The sequence below is a fragment of the Phlebotomus papatasi genome, chromosome 5 (assembly GCF_024763615.1).
Source record: "Phlebotomus papatasi isolate M1 chromosome 5, Ppap_2.1, whole genome shotgun sequence".
In the NCBI taxonomy this organism is placed as follows: domain Eukaryota; kingdom Metazoa; phylum Arthropoda; class Insecta; order Diptera; family Psychodidae; genus Phlebotomus; species Phlebotomus papatasi.
The window spans coordinates 2,603,198-2,628,984 of NC_077226.1; the positions used below are offsets into that span (position 1 = coordinate 2,603,198).

The following is a 25,787-nucleotide window of genomic DNA, read 5'->3' on the forward strand; positions in this document are numbered from 1 at the left end:
AAGAATTCGTCAGAGTATGCACCGGGATTCGTCAGAGAATCTGCAGAAACTTTCTGATGAATTTTGTCCCAAGCCTAAATAAAATTCGCAGGAATATCTAAGAATTTATCGGCAGATTTTCGGCAGAAGTGTAGATATTCTCTGCAAAAATCTAAAAGATATCTGACGAAATTATTTGATCAGACTTTTTTCAGAGTGAATGTCACTTGTCAAAATGCAACCTGCAATACAGTAGACTCTCTCTTAATTGGGAATATGGGGCGAAATGTCATCCGGTTTAGCGATAGAATTGGACGTCAAAGCCTCTGTAAATTCCACAAAAAGCGTTCAATTCTAAAGAATCACGATAAAATAGGAAGAACTACAGCGAATTTGAGCGAATTACCTTCATAATTAAACGTGAAAATTGTCAACAAAATTTTTTGCCCGATTGATAAAGAACCGATTGAGCGAGAGTCTACTGTATCTCCAAAGAAGCCCTAAATACGCGTGAAGGTTCCTTGCTCCCACGAATGGAAATCATAGAATGGGCACTGATGCTAATGTGCTGTGTATCATATATGGAGTGCAAGGCAGTACTCATGTCTCACATTACACATGATCGATACAAGTTGTGGATCCATTGAAGATGTTGGACCCGAGTCAGTTAAATGGAAGAAGAAGAAGTAACCCAAAATGCATAATTAGCAGTTTTTTTTTTTCATGATCCAAGCGACGAGTTATTTATTTAAAAAAAAAAAAAAATACATTCTGCTAAAAAGTTTTTTGTTTTGAAAAAAGAACAATATGGCACCTAGGAGAAGCATACATTGCCTACATTTAGGCGCAATCGTCCATTTGATAGATCATCGTCTCTTGGACTAATGTCAACAATTGGTAGTCTCGATGTTTTAGTCGTGACATAACTCAGAGTTGTACTACTCCATTTTCCCCGATCTCTATGCTGACAACCATCATTTAGGATACTGTAGCGTAACCTTGGATTACCTCTGGCAGTTATTTCGGCATCATTCCATGCCAAAAGTGCCACGGCACGACGAAAACTATCACGTTCACTGTCAAATGCTACAATATGGCCGATACAGTGAATTGTTAGATTTTGTTCTGCTCTCGATGATAGCAGTTGGAGGAATGCCATTTGTTGGGAATCGGATTTGTACGATGGTAGTATTCCTAATTCTGATAACCAGAGACTACCATCTGGAACGATTTCTGGGAAATCAGATGGTGATGCAGTGATACATGTTGCTCGGTGTATCATGTCACAGTAGACTTCAATGGCGTCTTTGGTATCTCCGGCATTTGGATCTATCCAGTACCGTCCGGATGGTAATTTGGGATGGGCTACGGCTAGGTCCCGGCATGTTCGTGCTGGAGCATCTCTATCGCCATTTGGTGCTTTTAGTTTGTCAATTGTGGCTTTTAGATGGTGATAGGCTTTTAGCATGAAGGCATCTCGATCAGATGGTGTGGCAAAGAGTCTCATTGGTTCGTCAGCTTGAGTATCTGGTGGTCCTTTTGTGCTGCCACTCTGTAGGAGTGCTGCTAGGGCAGCTGTATCATAGCCAAGTGGTTCTGCAGCCGGTCCAGGTGGTCCTGGTGGTCCGGGTGCGCCTGGGCTACCGGGACGTCCATCTGAACCAGGTGGACCTCTGGCACCTGGTGCCCCAAGACCACCAGGTGCACCTGGCTGTCCATCACGACCCGGTGGTCCACGATTGCCCTGATCACCTGGCTTCCCGGGCATTCCATCATTTCCCTGTGGTCCTTTGTCGCCTGATGGACCTCGAGGACCTGGAGCACCGGCTAGTCCACTAAATCCACGATGACCCTTTGGTCCAGGTCTGCCACTTTCACCCTGATCACCCTTTGCACCCTCAGCTCCAGGTGGACCGGCTTTACCGCGCTGTCCTGGTGGTCCTTCGGGTCCTTGGGGTCCAATGGGACCCAGTGGTCCACGATCACCGGTATGACCCTTCTGACCAGCCACTCCAGGTGCCCCAGGCATTCCTGGTGGTCCCATAGCACCTTGTTGACCAGGTGCACCCTGTGGTCCCTTATCACCGGTCCTTCCAGCCAGACCAGGTGGTCCTGGCTTACCTGGCCGTCCCTCAGGACCCATTTCTCCAGCAGGTCCTGGTGGTCCCTGAGCACCGCGCATTCCTGCCTGACCAACTGGTCCAGCTAGACCCACCTTTCCTGGCTGTCCGGGTTCTCCTGGTGCTCCTCTTGGTCCTCTCGGTCCCAATGGACCAACGCCACCCGGTAATCCTGGCATTCCTCGATCACCCTGCAATACCCAAAACACTTTCTCAATATCCTTGTACAAAAATCCCCATCTAACCTTCCAATTACCTGTACACCTGGCGGACCAGGATGCCCTACCGGTCCAGCCGGACCAATAGATCCCGTTTCACCTTTGATTCCATCAGGTCCAGGTGGTCCTGGTGGTCCTGTATTACCAACATTCCCAGGTCGACCAGAATCTCCAGTACTACCTTTACTACCAGGAATTCCAGCTGGTCCAGGAACACCCTGATTGCCCGGTTGACCCGGCTGTCCTGGTTCACCAGGACGCCCCGGTAGACCAGCCAATCCAACCTCTCCTCTAGCACCCTGTTCACCTCTTGCACCCTTAACACCCATCAAACCCATTGGACCCTGAAGACCTGGTTCACCCGGTGCCCCAATGCCACCTGTAGCACCCTGTTCACCCTTTGGTCCAGCATCACCTCTGTCCCCTTTAAGACCGACCATTCCGGCTGGTCCCATAGGACCAGGAAACCCAGGTGCACCAACAGGACCAGTTGGTCCACGTTCTCCAGGATTACCCGGAGCACCTCTCTCACCTGGTGGTCCAGCATTGCCAGGTTCACCGCGTTCTGCAGGTTCACCTGGTGGACCAGCAGGACCAACAGGTCCCTGTGGTCCAGGTTCACCAGGACGTCCTTGAGCACCTTCAGCACCATGAAGTCCAGCAGCACCTCTCTCACCCTTTTCCCCAGTCATTCCAGGTAAACCCCTAAGGCCCGGTAGACCAACAATTCCAGGTGCACCTTGATGTCCCTTGACACCTGGTGCTCCAGGTGGTCCCTGCAATTAATCACAATTACTTAGAGCCCTGCAAAGGTTGGGTTTTTAGGGTCTTTTTCAATCTGATTTGACCCGTACCCGAACCGAACCGCAAGAAATACAGTAGACTCTCTCTCAATCGTGAATATGGGGCAAAATGTTATCCGGTTTAACGATAGATTTGGGCGTCAAAGCCTTTATAAATTCCACAAAAAGCGCTCAATTATAAAGGATCACGATAAAATAGGAAGAACTACAGCGAATTTGAGCGAATTTGCTTCTTAATTAAACGTGAAAATTGTCAACAAAATTTTTCGCCCGATTGAAAAAGAACCGATTGAGTGAGAGTCTACTGTATATAAATTTACCCGTCTCAAACGATATAAACCCGAAAAAGAATTAAAATCATCGTAAGATACAATTGATTTAAAGTGATCAATATAAGTAATTCTAGAACTATTAATAATTTAATGTCAAATTTCGTAGTGTGACAACTTTTTGAACATAAATTTCGTATTTTTATCATACAGCATTCTTAGAAAAAATAATATACTACAATCCTAGATATGGTTATGTGAACTGTAAAAAATGGTTAATATAGGCTTATCCATTTTTCTGGTTTTGATGACTATTTGAAAAAAAAAAGTGCGTTATATTGGATGCAATATCTATTACTCTTTTGGTAATTGCAACCATTCACAGTAAAAAAATAATTACTACGATTATCGCGTATAATAGGAGAGCATCGATAATTGTAGTAAATTTGCAAAGATTGTCGTAGCAAGCAAAGTTGTACAGTAAGTAAGTTGAATTTTCGTAGTTGAAAAGCAAAGTAAGTTGAGTTTTCCGCCAAAAGTTCCCGTCAAATCATTATTCTACCTGCCGATTTTACTCTGAGGTTTTTTTTGAATTTTAACGGTATATTCCAGTGTATTCAGAGAAAATCTGTAGATTTTCTGCTGAATTTCTGCTAGAAAATCTGTAGATTTTCGGCTGAATTTCTGCTAGAAAATCTACAGATTTTCGGTAGAATTTCTGCCGAGAAAATCGGCATAGTGTCCATTACTTCACAAAAATATTGTTGATTTATGTAGAAACTGTAGGAGTTATAAAGAAAATGGTATGTTCTGCTTAACAAGCATTACCGATTAAACATTTTAAATAAGTAAAAAGATGCGAGCAAAAATACTAATTTTTTAAAAATCGCCCATGGAATGATACAAAAACACGAAATTTATGTCGATACTCTGCTTAAAGTTTTCACTTCACTTTTCTCTACTTGTAACACGGTGTCGCAGAATTCTTTATTTTATATAAACACCGTGATATCACAATCAATAACCTAAGCTTTGTTCCCTTGTCGAATTTCAGCTTTCTACCTCCTTTTAGAAAGGAGTTATAAGGTAAAGTGCCCCCATTTTGTATGGGGGCTATCAGAACGGAGGGTGGAGGGAGGGGGTGGTATGCATGGATAAAAACTTTAAGTCATACACTGACCCTATACCGAATTTCATCAAGATCGCTTTGGCAGTTCTTGCGTAATTCGTTGTCAAAACAGCGATTTTTCGGAAGGACACTGGTAAAGATAAAAGAGTCAAATTAACCCTTTTCAAAAGGATGGATCGTATTTGACCCTTTGAAAGGTTCACTTTTGTATCACTTGAAATTTAGTATGCACATTTATCACGAATAATCATGTTTTATTGTAAACTTATTACTGATATCATATTTCTCTCATCTGAGCGAACACCAAAGATCACTTTTTCATTGTTTTTTTTTATTCGTTTCGAAGGGTTCCTGGTGACCCTTTCAAAGAGTCAAATATGATCCATCCTTTGGAAAAGGGTCAATTTGACCCTTTTATTTTTACCAGTGGATAAAGGCCATTTTAGAAGGACTCCCAGCGTTTATCGTCTTGGGTCCCGGCAGTTTTTCAATCTTATATCAGTACCTAGCAAGGGTCCATACTTGGACCTATCTTATTTATAATCTACATAAATGATATACACACTGTGGGTCTGCGTGGTATCCCCACTGCCTACGCAGATGATTTAGCCATAACGTACTCAGGATCCAACATGGAAAATGTTATTGGAGATATGAATCGTGATTTGATCATTCTTAAGTGGTGGTTTGATCATCATTCTATGTTGATGAGTCAGAAGTCGAGATTCATGGTTTTTTCTCTGAGAGGTACGCCTGACGCTCCTGCTCCGGTGCTTCACTCCCGTGACTGTGGCTCGCGTAGTGGAGAGTGCGGTGAAACTTGTTTAGTTCTTGAAAGAGCCTCTGTTTTTTAGATATTTGGGCCTTAACTTGGATCAGGCGCTTAGTTGGCGGGCTCACATTGAAATGTTGCGCTCTCATCTCAAATTATCAATGAGGTACTGCTACAGGTTGAGGGAGGTTTCTCCGAGAAGTGTCATGGCATCATTTTATTTCGCTATGGTTCAATCGCGCTTACAATATGGTCTCCCTTTCTGGGGAGCTACTTATTCCTCACACTTACATAGAGTTAATGCGGCACAGAGGGTGATCCTCCGCATAATGTCATTTCGCGGGAGATTTGAAAGTGCTGCGCCCCTCTTCTACGGTTGGCGGATAATGACTCTCAGGGCTCTCTACGTTTACAGGTCTATGAGACTGTTTTATAATATGTGTGGTGAGAGAATAGTAAGAATACGTAATCAGCGCCCTCAGCATGATGTCCGTTTCACAGAATTTTTTTCTGTCCCAAGACCCAGAAAGGAGTTTTATAAACATTGCTTTGATTACTGCGCCCCGAGATTGGCTAATACTTTAACTACAGTTTTTAGAAATAATTCATTTTCATATGAAGAATTGAGATCATACTTATTTACTTTGGATAATGATAGGATTTTGGCCTTATATTCATAGTGTAGTGTAAGCACCTATCTGCCAGTACTTGACCCCTTAGTCGGTTGTCTGGACCTGAGGGTATTTTATTTTTTTTTGTTCGGATTGCATGTGGTTCTTTCCTTGTTTTCTCTCTTTTTTTTTCTTTGTTCCTTCTAATTTTGTTTGTTTCCCTATGTCTCGCCTTCTTTACAACAATTGACTCATTTGGCGGACTTCGCTGTGCGGGAGGTCAAACGAATGTCAGGTTGAAGGAAATTATAGTGAAACCTCTAAAGAGAGTAACTCAGATGCCAAAGGCACAAATTTGAGTAAAGCTATGTAATGTATGATGAAGGCCTGGGAAAATGTTGAGGCATTACATTGAGTTAGATTAAATTAAATTAAACTAAATTATCAAATCTTGCGCATTTCAACCATTCACTTTGATATTAGCCGTACTCACTATGGCGTTGTTATCTCGTAATCTCCGTAATCTGTTATCTTGTTATAATTTTTCATTTATAAAATACATTACGAGAACATAACGAGATAACGAAATAACGATATTACGAGATAACAGCGCCATAGTGAGTACGGCTATTGTAATATCGTTATCTCGTTATGTTCTCGTAATGTATTTTATAAATGAAAAATTATAACAAGATAACAGATTACGGAGATTACGAGATAACAACGCCATAGTGAGTACGGCTATTATTTCGTTTTTTTTTGACTAGTTTTTACTATTTTTTTTCGGGTTGTTGTCTAGGGGTTGCAGCTTTTCAGCTGTAGAAATGGAATTGAGAAAGGAGATTCGCGCCGTGCCTGCACTTTTAAGTGCCCTGGTTCGGAGGGGGGTGGTCCTTGTGGGTGCGGTACGCTGAGCATGCAATGGTGCTCAATGTCCCGGTCCGTGGTCCCGTGCTGGGATGGGATCTCTCTCTCCCGGCTTCACCGGTCTCTCTCTTCCCTTTGGATGTAAATTTCGGCTCGGGCCTGCGACAACCGGACAAAGCAAGATTGTATCCCGGACTCGCCCTTTTTCGGCGTGGACGGTGTTGGCGCGGCGTGTTTCTCTAAGTATCTGCCATCTTGTGGCTGCTTTGCGGTGACACGACACACTCGATTGAGAACATTAATTCTGTTTGATTTTCTGTCTTTTTAATGTATGTGTCATTTTTATCTCTACAATACATAAAATATTGTCCTCTACAAACTAATGCGACAATATTCTGTTCATTAATGGGCATTTTGCCCAAATGGCTGACAGCTCCTAGGAGCTAGCCATTTTTTTCTCAATGTTTTTTGTTGGATTTGCGTTTATTCAGAGCAGCATTTGTACTGTCTTTTTTTTTTTTAATTTCTTGCTGTTTTGTAAATTCAAACTTAAAGAATATCCATCCTAAGGATGTTTGGCATATACAACCTGAGAAGGAGTTTTCCACCGTTTTCACTCCGGAGTAGGTTGGTAACCAACACTCAGACGGCGGTGGCCGCAGAAAGACATTTGCAATGTATCGCAATCCCCAAAAGCATTGATGACAATAAATATCTATCTATCTATCTATCTATAAAATGCGCCTACTCTCGTTTGTGGCGATTCCGGGACCAGCGCCCATTATACTTTTGACCATTCTCCTTTAGATTTTATTTTCAGTTTCATTAAAATACAATAACAATAAGGGAAATGTACCATCGATCGTCAGTGTTCCTCGGATCGGAAGGTTGTCCCGCGTATCGGAACCCCAAAATAAAATGTACTTTTGAAAATTATTCAATGTATTTTAGTAATTTTCTTCAGCAAGATGCATCACGTTAGTTCATATTTAATCAACAGAACCAATTTTCTTGTCGAGTTTCAAACAAAACTGCTATTATTTACCTAATTTATTGAATCACTGTATCAGAATCATAGCAAAAAAAATCCGTCATTTATCACTTTCTTAATATTTCACACAATAATGTTATCTAACAGAATACGAGAAATTATGTTTGATTAAAATAATTTACAAACCTGTGTTAATTAAAAAATGAATATTCAGTGATTCTAATTTCACTATCAATACACATTTTTAATTGTTTCGGCAAGGTATATTGAAAATAAATTATTTTTTTGCGAACAAGTACGTTTTCTTTCATCAGTTCCTCGGATCGACACATGTTTTCGTGGAAAATTGCACTCAGCTGTCACCTTCACGGCCATTATTAGATGTTTTTGTTGTGATAGAACAATATACCAGTGAAAGTTTCATTAAATTTAACAATTTTAGAAGTTGTATCATGTGACTACACAATACACAGTGATAACCTTACATTTGACCTCTAGATTTTTGGGGACGAGAGTACCCAAAAAGTTTGAACAAGTTTTTTTTTTTAAATTTAAGTTAAAAATACTGTTTCGAATTGATGCAATCTGTAATTGTTAGTTATCATACTTATTGACCCCGAGAGGTTTTTTTCTTTTTCTGGTCTAGAAATATCAAAAAAGTCAGAATATCTGCAAGGAAGCAGAAAATCGAAAATTCACGATTTTTGACAAAAAATATCTTAGATCAGGAGTTAATTGGGATCCTGCAAAAAATATCCTAGATCTGGACATCTTTATAGTTTGTAATTATCCAGAAGAATCGGATTTTTATCGATTCTAAATAGTCCAAAAAAATTCTTTTTTTCCATGGGTACTCAGTGTCCCAAAGGAGACGAAACAGTTAAATTCATATACTCCCTCGATCATATAAATTGTTTTTTGATTATCATATCGTTTTTCTAGGTTTCTTTAAAACATCGCTAAAGCTTAATTTAAAAAAAAAAATGTATTTCAAAAATCCTAGAAGTCGGGTCAGATAAATATTTAAGTAATACCCGAAAATTTGAAAGGTTATATCCGTGATCCGTCCGAACCGAGAAAAATCAGGGCTCTACTATTACAGTAGACTCTCGCTCAATCGGTTCTTTTTCAATCGGGAAAAAAATTTTGTTGACAATTTTCACGTTTAATTAAGAAGCAAATTTGCTCAAATTCGCTGTAGTCCTTCCTATTTTATCGTGATTCTTTATAATTGAGCGTTTTTTGTGGAATTTACAGAGGCTTTGACGTCCAATTCTATCGCTAAACCGGATGACATTTTGCCCCATATTCCCGATTGAGAGAGAGAGAGTCTACTGTACTATAATTCCTGAAATCCAAAAACAAAAAAACAAAAAAAAAAGAAATCCTTACTGGTAGTCCATCCTGCCCAGCTTGACCAGTCTCTCCACGGTTTCCGGGTGCTCCGGGTAAGCCTAGTGGTCCCCTTTCGCCTGGAAAACCCCTTTCACCACGCATTCCTGCCAGTCCAGGTGGTCCAGGATGTCCTGCTGCACCCTGTTGACCATCCTTACCTGGACTACCTGCACTACCCGGTTGACCAGGTAAACCCTGAAAACCTCTTGGTCCAGCTGGTCCAGCACCACCACGTTCACCATCATGTCCTTGTGGTCCTGGTGGTCCAGGTGGTCCAGGCAATCCTTCTTTTCCAGCATCACCCCTTGGACCAGGTGGACCAACAGCACCGGCCTCACCATCTTTGCCCGGTTCACCGGTAAAACCCTTATCACCGGGCATACCAATTGGTCCAGGTAGACCCTGAATACCCTGTGGTCCCTGTTCACCTGGTTTTCCATCAGCTCCTGGCAATCCACGTTCACCGGGAATACCTGGTTTGCCAGCAACACCAATTCGACCTGGTAGCCCTCGAGCACCATGAAGTCCCTGTGGTCCTGGTGGTCCAGTATCACCAGTTGTTCCCTTTGGTCCAGCTATTCCCTGAACACCACGATCGCCAGTCTGGCCTTTTGGACCAATTGCACCATCGGGACCCGGAACACCGGCCATACCCGGACTACCTCGATCACCTTGTGGTCCCTGTGGACCCGTAGCACCTCTCATGCCCCTCTTACCGCGTGGACCATCACTACCTGGTGCCCCTGGGGTGCCTCTTGGTCCTGGTGCACCGGTATCACCTTTCTGTCCGGAATCACCTTTGTGGCCACGATCACCGGGTAATCCGGGTGCACCCCTTGGACCCACTTCACCCGGTTGTCCGGCAACACCTGGCTGACCACGGGCACCAGGAAAACCTGGTGGTCCAGCTACGCCAGCTGACCCTGTACCACCTTTCTCACCTGCCAATCCATCGCGACCTGGTAGTCCCGGTTGACCGGGTTCACCAGTATGTCCCGGCCTTCCAGCTTCACCACGGGGTCCCTGGAGACCCTGAGAACCCTTTGGACCCACTGCGCCCTGATCCCCCTTGACACCCGGTGCCCCAGGGAAACCAGGCGGACCAGATTTGCCAATTGACCCTGGTTGTCCAGCTGGACCGGCAACACCATCAATACCACGTATACCAGGTGGTCCGGGTGGACCTTCTCTGCCACGTTCACCACGTGGTCCCATGGGTCCCTGTGTGTTGAAGCCAGAGGAAGCATTTGTGAATACTTTTGACAATTGAATGGGACTTACTTGATCTTACAATTGGTCCAGCTGGTCCAAGAGGTCCAATGCCACCTGTGTCCCCCTTTTCACCTGGCACACCAATATCACCCTTGGCCCCCTCAGCACCGCTGTAACCTCTGTGACCTTTGACACCTGGAAGTCCTGGCATTCCTGGTAGGCCCCTTGGTCCAGGTGGTCCAGGTGCACCTGGAGCTCCAGCTTCACCATCATCACCGCTTGCGCCATCTTTGCCGGGGATTCCTGAATTTTGAGTGAGAAAGGTTTGTTGTTTTCTGTATCAGGGGTCCATTGAGCTTAACAAAAAACTTGAAGCAACCTTTCACTTTTCCGTGTAAAAATTTCCTCGTAGTTCATGTATTATTTCGGCGAAAAATATGAAATATTTATTTTTATGTAGCTTTTAATACACAATTTCGAAATATATCAGACTGATAAGTCAATTCTCTTTAGGAAAAAAACTTACCAACTGGCTTCAGTGCCTCTATGCAAAAACGTATGGAAAAATAAGATGTCGATAGGCCCTTGTCTGTATGCACCATGGCAATTGGGGCTTAGATTTACACCAAAAAACAGGAGAAAACCAGTGATAAGCCCAGATAAGCTTATGGTAGCTGAGATTCTTTACAGGTGCCAATTTTATCCATTTCGACCGAGAACAGTTTACTCGACGCGATTCTCTACCCCAAAAATTCAACTCACAATCGAATTTTCACGCATTCCGAGTTACACGCATTTCGAGGTCACCTGTAAAGAATCTCAGCTACCATAAGCTTATCTGGACTTATCACTGGTCATTTTCTATTTTAAATAGTCCGAGTGGAAAAGGCCAACGGTAGAAAAAAAAAAGTTCATTGAAATCGGTTAATAAACATAAGTGATAGAGTCCGGTCCATATGGGATTAGTAAGGGACGGGGTACAGTGAGTTGGGGTAGAGACGGATGGGACCCATTATTAGAAAGCTCGTGCTCTCAGATACAATATAGGCTAAAAATTTCATCGAAATCCCTTCATAAAGACCGAAAATGCAGTCCGGGCAAAACATTTTGGGCTATAGCTCGGGTCAGGGAACATCGAGGGAGGAGTGCGACCCACCGTTGGAAAGGCCTTAATCCCAGATACAACATATTAAAGTTTAATGAAAAAGCATCGTCTAGTTTTCGAAATATTCGAAAATCAATTTTTCGATTAATCGAACCTTCGATAAAATCGGATGAAATTGGGTTGTCGCAAAGGTTGTAGTAGCGGAGATATGATCATTTGAAAATTGAATTTTTGACCCCCTCTAGCACGGGTCAAAGGGGTCGGAGGGGATTAAGTTTGGTATCGATCGAAAGCCCTTAGGTCCAGCTATAATATATTAAAATTTGAGATCGATCGATGCCATAGGGGTTCAGTTATCGAAAAATCAAAATTTGGTGGTATCTCAAAATGGCGGAAGGAGGCGATGGGGGTGGATCTGACATCATACACAGAAAAATGGCAAATTCTTAAACGGAAGCATCCAGAATTTTAATTTCAAATCCCATCCAATGAATGCCAATGTCCTAATTGTAAATCCTTGATCACTTAGCTTTAGTTGCAAATCTATAGACATTTTTCATTTTCCAGCTAATGCTGAACTTAAGTTCCCGATCTCTTAACTTGAAAAAGCTAGGGATTCTAGCCCATTTCTATCGCTCAGGGCTTTTAAACTTAAACGTCTCAGGGATTCACGTGTAATTTAATTTCCCAGGATCTTATATATTCTTAAATTTAGAATCAAAATTTTTCTGTGTGCACCTACTTCTAGTCGCCCATCGACTTTTAACATTTGCCGAAAACTACTCTCTCTAGAAGTTGTTATACGACGGACGGACGGGACGGACGTCCACGAAACGATTTTTAGCACACATATGAGTGTCAAAACGTGTACATCCAGAGGAACCAACATAGAAGGAAAAAGTCGTTTTTCTGCTTTTGTAGTGGTCGTCGCCAGGATTTGAAAAAAACCGTCGCCGAGATTGCTTTTTAAAGCCAATTTGTGAAGTTTAATTAATGCAATTTTAATAAAAATTAGTGTTAACATAAAGAAAATAGTTTTTAGAATCAGTTTAGTGACATAGAATTCGTTAAAAGGCGTGATTTGATAGTAAAAATAGGGTAAATATGGGTCGCCCAGCGACTTTTGCAACATTTCATAATTCGTGGAAAATTATGAAAAGTATGCAGAATATCGGTAATTTTTTATATTGGAAAAGAAAATTGGTGAGTTTTGGAAGCATTTGTGACTATTTATTTTTTATATTGTCCGTGAAAAATCCTCGGGAAAATGTCTTGAAAAATTGCTTGCTTTGCTCGAAGAAATGCACCAAGATGGTTCAATTGTCAAATAGAAGATGGCGGACAGTGCCCTTTAGGACCCCAATCCGCAAAAAATTACTCTGACTCAAAAATGACTGGTTAATAAATGGTCAAAAAAAATTACTCCTAATTGGAATCTTAAAAATTAGTCGTATTCGCGTCGAATTTTGGTCACAGCATTACTCAAGATTGAATTAGTAATATTATCGTTATTTTACGGTTCTAAAGTTTACTCTGCCATGCGGTAACAAAAGCGACTCCAAACGACGGTCTTTTTTCCGTACAAAATATGACGCGCCAAAAACAATGCATTTGGCGTCCTTCTCTAACGCATACGTACGAAATTGACATACACACTTTGAATGAAAACGTTTAGTGTACTTCACAACTTTGTATTGCATTACCACTGTAGACGATATTTTCTCAACAATTCTTCACATTTTCCACCGTTTTCTACTACGTTCTATGTAAATTTCTCTAATTTTTCCCTAATTCACTACTCGCATTTGCGAAGATTTTTGCCGTTCGACTATTGCTGAGTGAGCCATCCGACATGTCGAAAATTTTTCCATTGGATGGCAACAACACAAAAAAAATCTTTTTAAAATTTTCACTAAATAGGTCTTTTCGACACAAAATTTTAATCACAGTACACTCCAGAGACTGGAGCAAACTCCTAAGTCAAAAAATTTCATTTTGCAAAAAAAATGTTTGTGTGTTTATCATGCAAAAAATTGCCTAATTTTCACTTTACTTCTGTCGGCACTGTACTTTTTCGAATCATAACACACATCTCTACTTAAGGAGCTTTTCCTCCCAATGCTACACTATTATATTGTTGAGAAAACACGCGAAAATATCAATTACTTTGCGAATTCACAGCTCTGAACACTAAGAAAAAACCTAAAAAGTTAAAACAACTCTATGGCAGAGTTGAATTAACTCGATGAATATCGATGTAATTGTTACTCTTTTTCGTCGTAATTTTTAGGAAATAAGAGTTAATACTACTCTTCTGTACTTGACTGTAGTTTCTAAATAATCCACAGAGCGGCGTGCAAGTCAATGCGTAGTCCACTGAACTGAAAAAATCTTTCTATCTCTTTTTAAATATATGGTGGGAGAAAGAGAACACGGATTATGCGGAAAAAATGGCTCGTCATTTTGACATTTTAGTGCGTCGTGTGATTGATCTAGTGTGATTTTCGCGATTTTTCCGTGATAAATACATTGTGAAAGTGTACAAAAATCAGTGACTTTCAACAGATGACCAAGATATCTGATTCTCGACAGATGATTAAGGTATAGGAGGAAAACTTCTTCATGGATTGGAATCTTTCTCCGAAAGGTTGTATTAGGTTGCGCGAATGCGGCGTAATCTTAGCTGAGCATCCCATTCTAATGCATGAGAATATTCTCCACAAGATTTTTTTCCGAAAAAGCTTTTCTTGGTGACTTTCTTCTCTTCAGATATAACTTGAAAGAGTGGAGAAGACGAAATCAAGTAAATTAATCTATTTGAATACTTATAAAAAATGATTTGGAACACATAACCTCTTTTCATTTTAGGTTCTGGAGACACAGAATGTTGAAAGGACAAATCCCAGCAACTTGGTTTTACAATAAGCAGCTGTATCCCACAACGTTAAGAGAAATAACAATCTCAGAAAATCGAACAGTGGTAGGTTTACATCCCAGAGAAATAAATGACTTGCCAGGCGTGATCATCGGAAAAAATCTAAAGTTTTCTCCAAAAACTGTTCCCGAGAAGTCTTAAGAAATACGCGAGGGATATAAAACAATTCTTTCCATCAGAATATGAAGTAAGTGTTGCAAGTTATCCAATTTAATAATTTGCAAGTTGCAAATCCAACGAGGACTACAAGTGCAAGAACTCTATGAAGAACCTGCAGACATACAAGGTTCACAACGAAACATCTGGAGGAGAGAGTTGTCACTGGGATAAACGACGAAACAGTGACGTCAGGTAAAGACTGAATTGTTCAATTCAAGATTTAAATATTCTTAATTACATTGTAAAGATATTATTAGATAGATATTTATTTCATCATCAATGACTTAAAAGCGCAATACAAATATAACTTTGTGTAAGATTTGTAATTATGCGTCCACCGCCGTCTTAGCGTTGGTAACCAACCTACTCCGGAGTAAAACGGTGGAAAAACTCCATCTCAGGTTGTATATGCCAGAGAAGTCTCAAATGGTTACAAATTAAAAGTTATACAAAACTGATTTTCATTAGCACATCTTAATAAATGTAACAGAAAAATGCTGATCTTCCTAATTTTGCGCGATTTTAAGCATTGTGAGAGGGTGAATGGCTAGCTCTAACTGAGCTGTGAGCCATTTGGGCAAACGCCCGAGTGTGAACACTAAGTCACACATTACAATGTGAAGATTCCCATTTTCAAGATTCTCCAATAAAAAATAAATAAGGAATAAATGCAATATATCAGAAAATCCTTATTAATATTTACACTTCTAAAAAAACTGAAAAAATCCTGTTAAATTAAGGGAAAGGAAAAAGGAAAAAAGTGGGCAGAGCGAGCGAGTAATCCAAAATAAAACATGAAAAAAAAATCAGCATCGTCACGGGTAATTAGCAGGACCCCACGCCGCGACAAACCACCCACCCGCAATGACGATGGATCCCGGAAACGCATAGCTAGCCTCCACATAGATAGGCCACAGCTTCACAATCCCAGGGGAGAGAGAGCCTAGTGAAGCCAGGAGAGAGAGACCCCGCAGCATAGGACTAATTGTCAGGCCCTGAGCTATAAGACAAGCTCATACCATGCGAGTCCGTGTTTATTAGAATAGAAACTCTAAAAAAAAATGTAAAATGTACAGTATATGTACATACATATTACTGTCAATAAACTGAATATAAAAGTGCATTACTTGTTTTTCAATTAGCAAAAAAGGGTATTTTTCATTAAAAAATAGAAAATTTAATACGAAAGAGTAAAATTTAATCTTCTTCGATTTATCCGAAAAGAGTAAGTTTTAGTGAAAAAAGAATAATTTGAACTCTGATTTTCATGTAAATTTTAGGACAAAAAGAGTAATTTTTAATCTAAAAGAGTTGAAACAACTCTTCTAGATTTTACATCGAAATAGAAGTAAAATTAACTCTAGAAAATAGTTAATCGAAAATCACAACGAAAAAGAGTTAATTTAACATCGATTCGAGTAAGTTTTACTCGATTATTTTTCTGAGTGAATTAGTTCTATTTGCCATTTGACAAGTGAAATTTCCCCTCAAATATATCCAGTGAGGAGAAGAATTTTTATTAGTACACTGGAAGTCGGCGTCATATTTTAGTCGTAGGCGGGTAATCTCAGAGTTATTATGACGCCAAATGACTTCCGTAATTACCGTCATATTATTCCCCACTTTCCGTCATTCGACTCTCTGACGACCGTCATAGGACCCGTTTTTGGAATCCAGAATACATACATCCAATGGTAATCTTACTCCAAATTGCTATTTGGGACATTTCTCTTGATGTTTTTCACGTAATTTTGCACGGAAGTTCAGTAGAGTCTCGCTATAAGCCATCGCTCTATAGTCCACAATTTATCGACCGTTGATTTCAAAACACGGATTTTAAGTTAGGTTATGTTTTTTAGTATGCGACATTCAATGTCGTCTTAATTATTTTAATATTTTTGGCAAACTTTATCGAGTAGTTGTGATAATTGTGATCAATAATGAAGAGAGCGAGGACAAGTACCACAATCGCAAAGAAAGTGGAAGCCGTCGAGCTTTTGCAGAGTGGGGAACCTTTGAATTCCGTGACAGCTATATATCACGTGGATAGATCCACTGTACACAAATGGAAAAATAACTATCAGACACTGAGAATGAACTTGAAGAACAACTCGGGAAAGAAAAAACTACGGCATAGTGACTATTCCAAGACATGTGAAGCCCTCTCTCTGTGGTTTTACTGCATGAGAGAAAAAGGCGAGTTACCATTTTGTGCTTCCGGAACAATTGTTTTATCAATTTTTTTCCAATGTAGGAATGCCAATCAGTGGCCGCCCTTCTTCGGGGAAAAGCTCTCGAATTTCACAAGCAGTTTCAAGACGGACCGATCAATTTTACTGCAAGTACTGGATGGCTCGATAAATGGAAGAAAAGGCACGGAATGAGACGACTTACTGTTTCCGGGGAGTCTCTGTCCTCTAATGAAGAAATGCTTCCAGAATTTCTAGAAAGTCTTCAGAACATAATAGAAGAAGATGACCTGATCCTGGACCAAATTTATAATGCAGATGAGACGGGGCTTAATTACCGCAGGCTTCCGAACAAGACGCTTGTTGAGAAAAATAGAAGGTCTGCTCCTGGCTTCAAAGTGAATAAAGAAAGAGTCAGCGTTCTAGCCTGCGCGAATGCCACAGGCTTGCATAAACTGCCACTGTTTGTCATCGGAAAAGCCCAGAACCCTAGGGCTTTCAAAAACGTAGATAAGTCTTCTTTCCCTGTTAAATATGGGCATCAGGCTTCCAGCTGGATGAGTAAGGTACTCTTTCGAGATTGGTTTTTTTTTCAGACTTTGTTCCACAAGTCCGAGACTACCTCAGACGCCAAGGTCTTCCTGAAAAAGCGCTTTTAATTTTGGACAATGCTCCTGTCCACCCGCATGCTTCTGAGCTGGTGTCTGGTGGCATAAAAGTTTTGTACTTACCACCAAATTGCACAGCCACGATCCAGCCCATGGACCAGAACATCTTAGAGACTATGAAAAGAAAATATAAGAGTATGTTCGTGCAATTTCTTCTTCAAAATCTGGACAACGAGCAAGACCTCATGGAGTCAATCAAGAAGACGAATATTCTTCAGGCGATTCTCTGGCTCTCAGAAGCTTGGGATAATGTGCAATCTGGTACTATTGCCCGGAGTTGGAAGGGTATTTTCACTGAGACATACACACATGATGATCAGGAAGAGATTCAGCAGATTGAAAATGACCAGACTGATGAAATCTCTGAGTTGTACGAATTGATGAATTTACTTCCCGTCACAGAACCACTTACACAGGACGATGTACAGCAATGGTGTACGGACAAGAGCATGGAAATAAGCAACGGAGAGATCATTCAGATGGTTGAGGACATGTATGCAGATAACGAAATTCTAAATCTGCAAGAAGAAGCGATTAGGGATGAAAACTTGCGATTGGGGATGAAGAAGAAGGATTGCATGTTCTTGAAAATCCTCTCAAATTTGCACACCAGTAAGGAGAATGCGAATCCAGGATTTCCATGTTCTTAAAAATAAAAGAAAAGACTGAACGCAAAATAATACTCACCCAAAAAATATTTAAAGTAAAGAATGAAGTTTGTTCGATTGAAGATTTAAGAATTGAAGTGATAATAAATGAATTCTTGTGATTAATTTTCTTCTTGATGGTCTTTAATCAATTTTAAAATGACATTAAAATTTTGCAATTTCAATACCAAAAGTCGTTGGTAATTTTAAAAAATGACATAGACTATAGTGCGACCCAAGTGTCAAATTTGAAACCAAATATGGACTATAGCGAGACTCTACTGTAAGTGAATTTCGGCAGTAAGTTCATTACAAATTATTAAAGAAGTGACCAATGAAGAGATTTGATTTTTCCTGTTTTTTCTTGTGCATTTTTAGTGTGAAAATTGCCCTGCAACAAGAGCATGCAAGCTACATTTTTCATTTGTTTTGGGGCTCTTGGGGGTTTTTCTTAATCATCCTGGCATTCTAACTTCTCTGGAGGGGGTCCTAGAAGTACTTGGTCTACTGGTATAATACCCGATTTGTACACATTTAACACCAGGATTTTTCTCAGTGATACCCCGTCAAATAATATCTGCCAGATATCTTTAAGATTTCTGTAGAGAAAATCTACACCTCTACAGAATATCTGCAGATAATTCTGTAGATATTCTTACGAATTTTATTTGGGCTTGGGACAAAATTCGTCAGAATATTTCGGCAGATTTTCTGACGAATCTCTGACGAATTTCTGTAGATATTCTGCCGATTTTCTGTAGATTTTTTCTACATTCCAGACTTTCCAGACAAGATGTGTCAGAAGAGATGGAAATCATTTTTCACTGAAGTTTGCAAAATTCAATAGAGTTATTTTTTGTAATATCACGGTGTTTATATAAAATAAAGAATTCTGCGACACCGTGTTACAAGTAGAGAAAAGTGAAGTGAAAACTTTAAGCAGAGTATCGACCTAAATTTCGTGTTTTTGTATCATTCCATGGGCGATTTTTAAAAAATTAGTATTTTTGCTCGCATCTTTTTACTTATTTAAAATGTTTAATCGGTAATGCTTGTTAAGCAGAGCATACCATTTTCTTTATAACTCCTACAGTTTCTACATAAATCAACAATATTTTTGTGAAGTAATGGACACTATGCCGATTTTCTCGGCAGAAATTCTACCGAAAATCTGTAGATTTTCTGCAGAAATTCAGCAGAAAATCTACAGATTTTCTAGCAGAAATTCAGCAGAAAATCTACAGATTTTCTCTGAATACACTGGAATATACCGTTAAAATTCAAAAAACCTCAGAGTAAAATCGGCAGGTAGAATAATGATTTGACGGGACATACCTGGTAGACCCCTTGGTCCAGGCGGTCCTACTGGACCCGGTGGTCCTGGTTCACCAGCTTCACCTCTGCCACCCTGAAAACCTTGTGGTCCAGCCGGTCCCTGTGGTCCCTGTGGACCTCTCTGTCCTGCCGGTCCCACTTGAGCCTGTACATACTGAAAGGGTACACCGGAACTTGGTCCTTTGTCTGCACTGGCAAACACTTCGGCCATCTGCTGAGTGTACGGTGTGAGATCGGGTGCTGGACCAGCTGGACCTGCTTCACCCGGAATCCCAGGCAAGCCCGATTCACCCTGGGCCCCAGATGTTCCCTGTGGACCCCGTGCCGGTGCCGGTGTACACAAATCCGATGTGCAATTGATCTTGCCAGCCGTACAGCGACACTGGCGACATCCATCGGCAAAGGTGTCGCCATCTCTGTACCATGAATTGTTGAAGTGGCAGGAAAAGGGCGTGACAATGGGTTGTGGGGCTGGGGATGGTGTTGCCGGGTGACCAGCATCATAGGTATCATACTCATCGGGATATTCATAGTCGTAGTGGGGTAGTTCAGGTGGTGGTCGATCCTGTGGACTTCGGAGTCTTTTGCGTTTCGGTTCACCCGATGCTGGGCCCCAAAGCAAAAGGGCACCCACCACAACACTGCACACGTGGCGCATTCTATTGATCCAATGAAAAGTAAAAGAAAAACAACAGAATTAAATTAATAATAATAATAATTATTATTATTATTCACCTTAATATGAAAAAAAAGTAAAAGATAAATGCTGCGCGCATTCTGCGCGTATAAAATATACTTTGCGCGCTGCGTCGTAAAAATCTAGCTTGCGCGCAGCGCGCATAAATACGCGCACTCCGTGCGCAGATCCCTGGTCCAAAAACGGTCTCAAAGTGTTCACAAAGGGCTTTGGTGTCCTTAACCAAAATCTAAGGCAATTTGAAGTGATTTTAATGTAACATAACCTCAAATATTTCAACACAAATAACTACACTGCACAGTGGGGCCGCTCCATACAAAATACGACCAAAACCCTAACTCTGAGGCAAGAAGGTCATATATAGGTAATTTGGGGTCTCTGAATTCATTTTTGGGCCATGAAAATTAAAAAAAAAAATTATAGGGGAAAGGGGGGTAACACGTACACAAGGCACACGAACACCAACAAATCATATTTAATAGGGCAAACGGTTAGAGATAGCGACTTGGGAGCTTAGAAGGACCCCCCCACCACTTTCCTTTTCCTCCAGAAACATATTTTTGAGATTACTCGAAAACGCTTCGAGCGATTTTGTTAATTTTTGTATATGTTCTAGATATTACCTGGCCGGACATTTGCCCATGCACGAAAATACCGGTTAACTATTCCCAAAACCGGGTTTTCAAGGTCAAATGTTAAAAAGGCTCTAGAGAGCGCATTTATCAACCGAATAATGTCATGTGTGTTCTTGTTGAAAAGGTCTTGGAATTTCCGACAAAACTAAACCGATTCCAATCGGTTATGGACTGGTAAAAAACCAATTCATAACCGATAACTAGTTTTTTATCCGAAAATTCATTGTTTTAATCTTAAGCCATTTTGGGAAGCTTTATGCCGAGAGTGCCGAGATAAACCAGACAATAATACGGTGCGACAAAATTTACTTTTTTGTGGGTGTCTTTGACGAGAGTGCCAAAACTTGTTAGAGGGTCATTTAAGGACCTCAAATCTGCAATCCGTTTGTCCGGGTCACCTCTAGATTTTTTTTTGAAAAAGCATATTTAGTTTTTTGATGTTTCATAAAATTCAAAAATTCATATCTCCAGTTCTAATTATCCGGTGGTAGTCACATAAAGCTAAACTGACACGTAATTTCATCCTCTATAACTCTTGTGAACATATCAAGCATCTACGATGAAAATGAAGTAGGGGGAGGCTTTGATGTTTCGCATATACGCTACCATCAAACACTTCGTATTTCTTCCGTATTCCTTTATGAATCTCACATATGGCTATATATTTTAATAGCTACTCTTAAATCCCACCTCTCCTGAAAAAATTGGGTGTGTAATCCTTTTTTCCTAGTTTCAGGAAGCAAAAATTAAAAACAGGTGCAAAACTGTAATTTTATTGTGTAATATTTTGTACAATTTTGCACAATTGATATCACTTTTTTGGAAAACTTACTATCACAGGATGTAGAGGGGTTATTAGGGTTTAAATTTGTATAAAAACCTCTTGGAATGAAGAAGGCCGTTTTTGTGGGTGGAAAAAAATTCGCAAACTTGACCCATATTCATCGATCGGATATTAAGAATTATTATGTATCGCATAGTGAATCTGGCAACACTATAATTTTAGTGTTCTAACATAACCTCACTTGTGTGTTATGATTTTGATGAAAAAATAAATTGAGTGATATACTAAAAATCTTGTGATTCAATAAAAAAGGTAAGGAAATTGTGTTTAGTTTTGTGATAAAGATGCCACATTTAATTTGTTTTACAAAAAAGATGGAGAAACACACTGCGAAAGATAAAAAACTCAGCAGCATTGATGAAACAGTCATGCAGGAAGCTCTTCAGGAGGTTGTCCAAAAAAGGCTTAGCCTTAATAAAGCTGCCGTGATATTCAAAATCCGGAGAAGCACACTGTTCTCGAGACTTAAAAATGTGAGAAAAGAACTAGCTGATTCGCAGGAAGTGCCCTTGATGATGGGGTTGCAAAATAAGGAAATGGTTAACAAATATGCGGGAAGGCAATTTTTCACTATGCGACAAGAAGAAAACCTTGTTAATTATTTGTTGGCTTCCTCTAAGGTCAATTTTGGCCTCACCCTACATCAAACCCGAGAACTGGCCTTCAGTTATGCCATCAGCATTGGCCAAAATGTTTCAGAAAGCTGGAAAACCAACAAGAGCGCTGGAAAAGCATGGGCCACTGGTTTTTTAAAGAGGCACAGGTGATATCCTAGACAGACTTAAACGGTTTGTTCATTTTTAATACTCACTTTAATTTTTCTAGTGAACTCTCGCTTCGAAAACCCGAAGCCACCTCTACGGCGAGAAACTGTGGTTTTACGCGAGAAAATGTTCAAATATTTTTGAAAAATCTGCAAGAAATAATGGAGAGATATCATTTTGATTCTTCAAGGATCTTCAATCTCGATGAGACGGGACTGAGTACAGTCCTCCAGCCACCAAAAGTGGCATGAGAATGTTCATCGATGTTTTTCCCGGACGTCAAGATACAACATAACCTTCAAATTTCCACATACATTTTGGGGTTGCCAAAGTGACACTTTCATGGAATTTGAAGATCAAAGAAAGAAAATGGTTTCCTAAGTGTATAAAATTATGCCTTTTACAAATCTTCATAAAAGTGATATTAAAAGATATTATTCCTCACATAAACTATTTAATCAGATAGACTAGAGTTCCGTCTAAACAATGATGTGTAACTTTTAGTGTCGGGTGCAAAATTTACGGTGAAAATGGGACGTTTTTGAGTGATGTAAATTTGTATGCGAAAATAGAAACTTGATTCAACTATCGGACAAATCGCCATTAAATTTTCATTTTCTTCTAGAGAAAAATGTGAGGATTTCCCAGGATTTTGTGAGATAGGATTTTGAACCTAGTAAGTAAGAGATTTTTTTGGCATAATTGGTGAATTGATACGGTTCGTGTGGTAGTCAGAAAAAATTACTTAAGTTGGACATCATTTTTATATGCGAAACATCAAAGCCTCCCCCTATATTAGGTGAGATTCTTAACAATCTCACCTACTATAATCCTAACAAAATTTCATGTCCTCCGATCGCGCTCAAACTTGGCCAAAATGTGTTTCGCCACTTCCTGATCACGAATATATGGGGGGCTAAGTTACGTTCCCGGCCGGACGGCCGGCCGTCCGGCCGCTCTTTGGAGCTTAATAGCTCCTAAACTAAAAAAGATATCGACTTGCGGTTTTCGGCAAAGGTTAAATATCGTATGAAAATTGCAACATGGTGCATTGACCCCCCACCCCCCACCCCTCCTTCCGCCATTTTGAAGACCCCCCTTTTTTTGTTTTCTCAATAGCTCCGGCCCTATGGCATCGAGCGGGCTCAAATTTTAGTATGTTATAGCTGGGCCTTAGAGCTTTCCATCAATACCAAACTTAAGGTCCCCCGACCCCCCTGACCCGAGCTATAAGGGTCCAAAAAAATTTTCTTAAAATGGCCATAACTCCGGTTCTAATTGTCAGAATTTAAAAAATGAGGGCTTTTTGGAAAGCTCTCGTGAAATGCCACTTTTCCTTCTAACATCGCAAGTTCATAAAACAACTGCTAGGGGCGCTATTATTAAAAAGAAAATTTTTAAATCTTAATGGCTCGGACACACCTTTTAGATCAAAAAAATTTCATGAAGTAGAATTTCGGATCCCTTTCTTTTTCACATGTTTTGCATATGGCTATCTCATTCTCTCGCACTCTTCTTCTTCTCTTAAACATCACTCCAAGTTCAATTTAGCTCAATCGAATTTGGTATGCAAAAGAATGAGATAGTCATATGCAAAACATGTGAGAAAGAAAGGGTTTAGAATTTCGACTTCATGAAATTTTCTTGATCTAAAAGGTGTGCCGGAGCCATAAAAGTTAAATAACTCAAAAATTCCTTATGCAATCGGGCTGAAATTTTAGTATGTTGTAGCCGTTGATTATACCTATCTAACAAAAAAAAAACCTTAAGTCGATCCATAACCCCTGACCCGAGCTGAAAGGGGTCAAAGTTCGAATATTGACCGGCCTCTATCTCCGGTTCTAATTAACATATCGACCTAAATTTTACCTTTTTGGTTTCGTCTCGATGAGCACTTTCAGATGGAAGTTCAAAAAGTCACCACAGGTGGCGCTGTGATAGCGTCAAAATTCATCGAAATTCAAAGTCACTTTTCTCAAAAACGGGATTTCACATTTTACAATAAATCAATCGGTTCTTTATCAATCGGGCGACAAATTTGGTTGATAATTTTCACGTTTAATTAAGAAGCAAATTCGTTCAAATTCGCTGTAGTTCTTCCTATTTTATCGTGATTCTTTATAATTGAACGCTTTTTGTGGAATTTACAAAGGCGTTGATGCCTAAATCTATCGATAAACCGGATGACATTTCGCCCCAAATGCCCAATTGAGAGAGAGTCTACTGTAAACAAATTTTACAGCGTTGTAGTCTAGGTTATGTAGTTTCCAAAAAGTGGCGTAGGTTCGCTGTGGCTAAAATAAAACTGAAGATATAAAGGGTCACAGGAAATTAAAACTGCTATATCTCCAGTTCTACTTGACCGATTTTGATGAATGAGGGCTTAAACGAAAGATCTCACCAAATGCTACAACTTTCTAGAATATTTGAACTTCGTGGGACCAACACCAGGGGCGCCACGGTCGAAAAACCAATTTCAATATCACATAACCTCAATTATCTCGACTGTCGCTGAACCGATTTTGATGATTACTTCGACATAATTATAGAGGACATTTGGCTCTATATTTCGTGCATACATCATTTTCCGCTCAGACTACGCTATCACTCCGATTTTGCCGTTTAAGTGTGAAAAAATTGATTTTTCCCATAAAAACGCTTTGAAATCACTCAGATGCCAATTTGACTGCCTCTACTCCACCAAGACACTTAAAATATGGTTTTAAATGGAAAGTTTTACAAAAGACAACAATTCTTTGATATAGTTGAAGTTCATCAAATGAACACTTGGGGCGCTCTGGTCGAAAAAACGAGTTAAGAAACAAACAACGTCGATTATCTTGACTTCTGAGTAATCGATGAGATCATGTTATATAGGAAAATTATAGAGAACATTCTGGTCTACATTTCACCCATATAACACTTTTCTGTCAGTTCATCCAAATCCTTGATATTTTGGTTTAAATACAAAATTTGTATAATTTCACGAATTTGATTCAAGATAACTGAATGGCGACTCACAATTTCAGCTCTAAATCGAATTTGCATGCACTCCGAGTTAGCTAACGTTAAGAATCTCTCCTACATAAGCCGGTTAGGATTATCTGTCCCTTTAATTTATTATAGTAATGAAAATTTCGGAAATTGTAGTCTAAATGTTGTACCTTTTTTATGCTTAAGGTGGTACCCTAATTTTGGGGTCTAAAAGTGAATAGCTTCGCATGGAAGACACAAAAACGACCAAGCTTCATGAAATTTTTGGATGTTTATAGTTTACACGTATTAAACGTTAAAAGAAAAGTTTAAAAATTTTGTAAGATTAAAGTTTGCTAAAGCCATAAAAAGAAAAATTTTTCCTTACGGGGAATTGACCAAAAATGGAATGGTAGAAGCTATTTTCTTCTTTTTTTTGTTTTAATAATTTATATTTTGTGACCATAGTA

The 25,787-nt window shown here is 39.9% G+C and overlaps 1 protein-coding gene across 1 annotated transcript; it reads right to left on the reverse strand.

Moving 5' to 3' along the window:
• Positions 1-751: 751 nt before the first annotated feature.
• On the reverse strand, positions 752-20,144 carry LOC129808789 (collagen alpha-1(I) chain-like). The gene is made up of 5 exons (XM_055858645.1): positions 19,405-20,144; positions 10,446-10,669; positions 9,152-10,375; positions 2,356-3,093; positions 752-2,290 (listed from the first exon to the last, which is right to left on the reverse strand). The coding sequence occupies exons 1-5, from the start codon at positions 20,060-20,062 to the stop codon at positions 794-796; spliced, it is 4,341 nt and encodes a 1,446-aa protein (XP_055714620.1). The 5' UTR covers positions 20,063-20,144; the 3' UTR covers positions 752-793.
• Between the last annotated feature and the right edge of the window lie 5,643 nt (positions 20,145-25,787).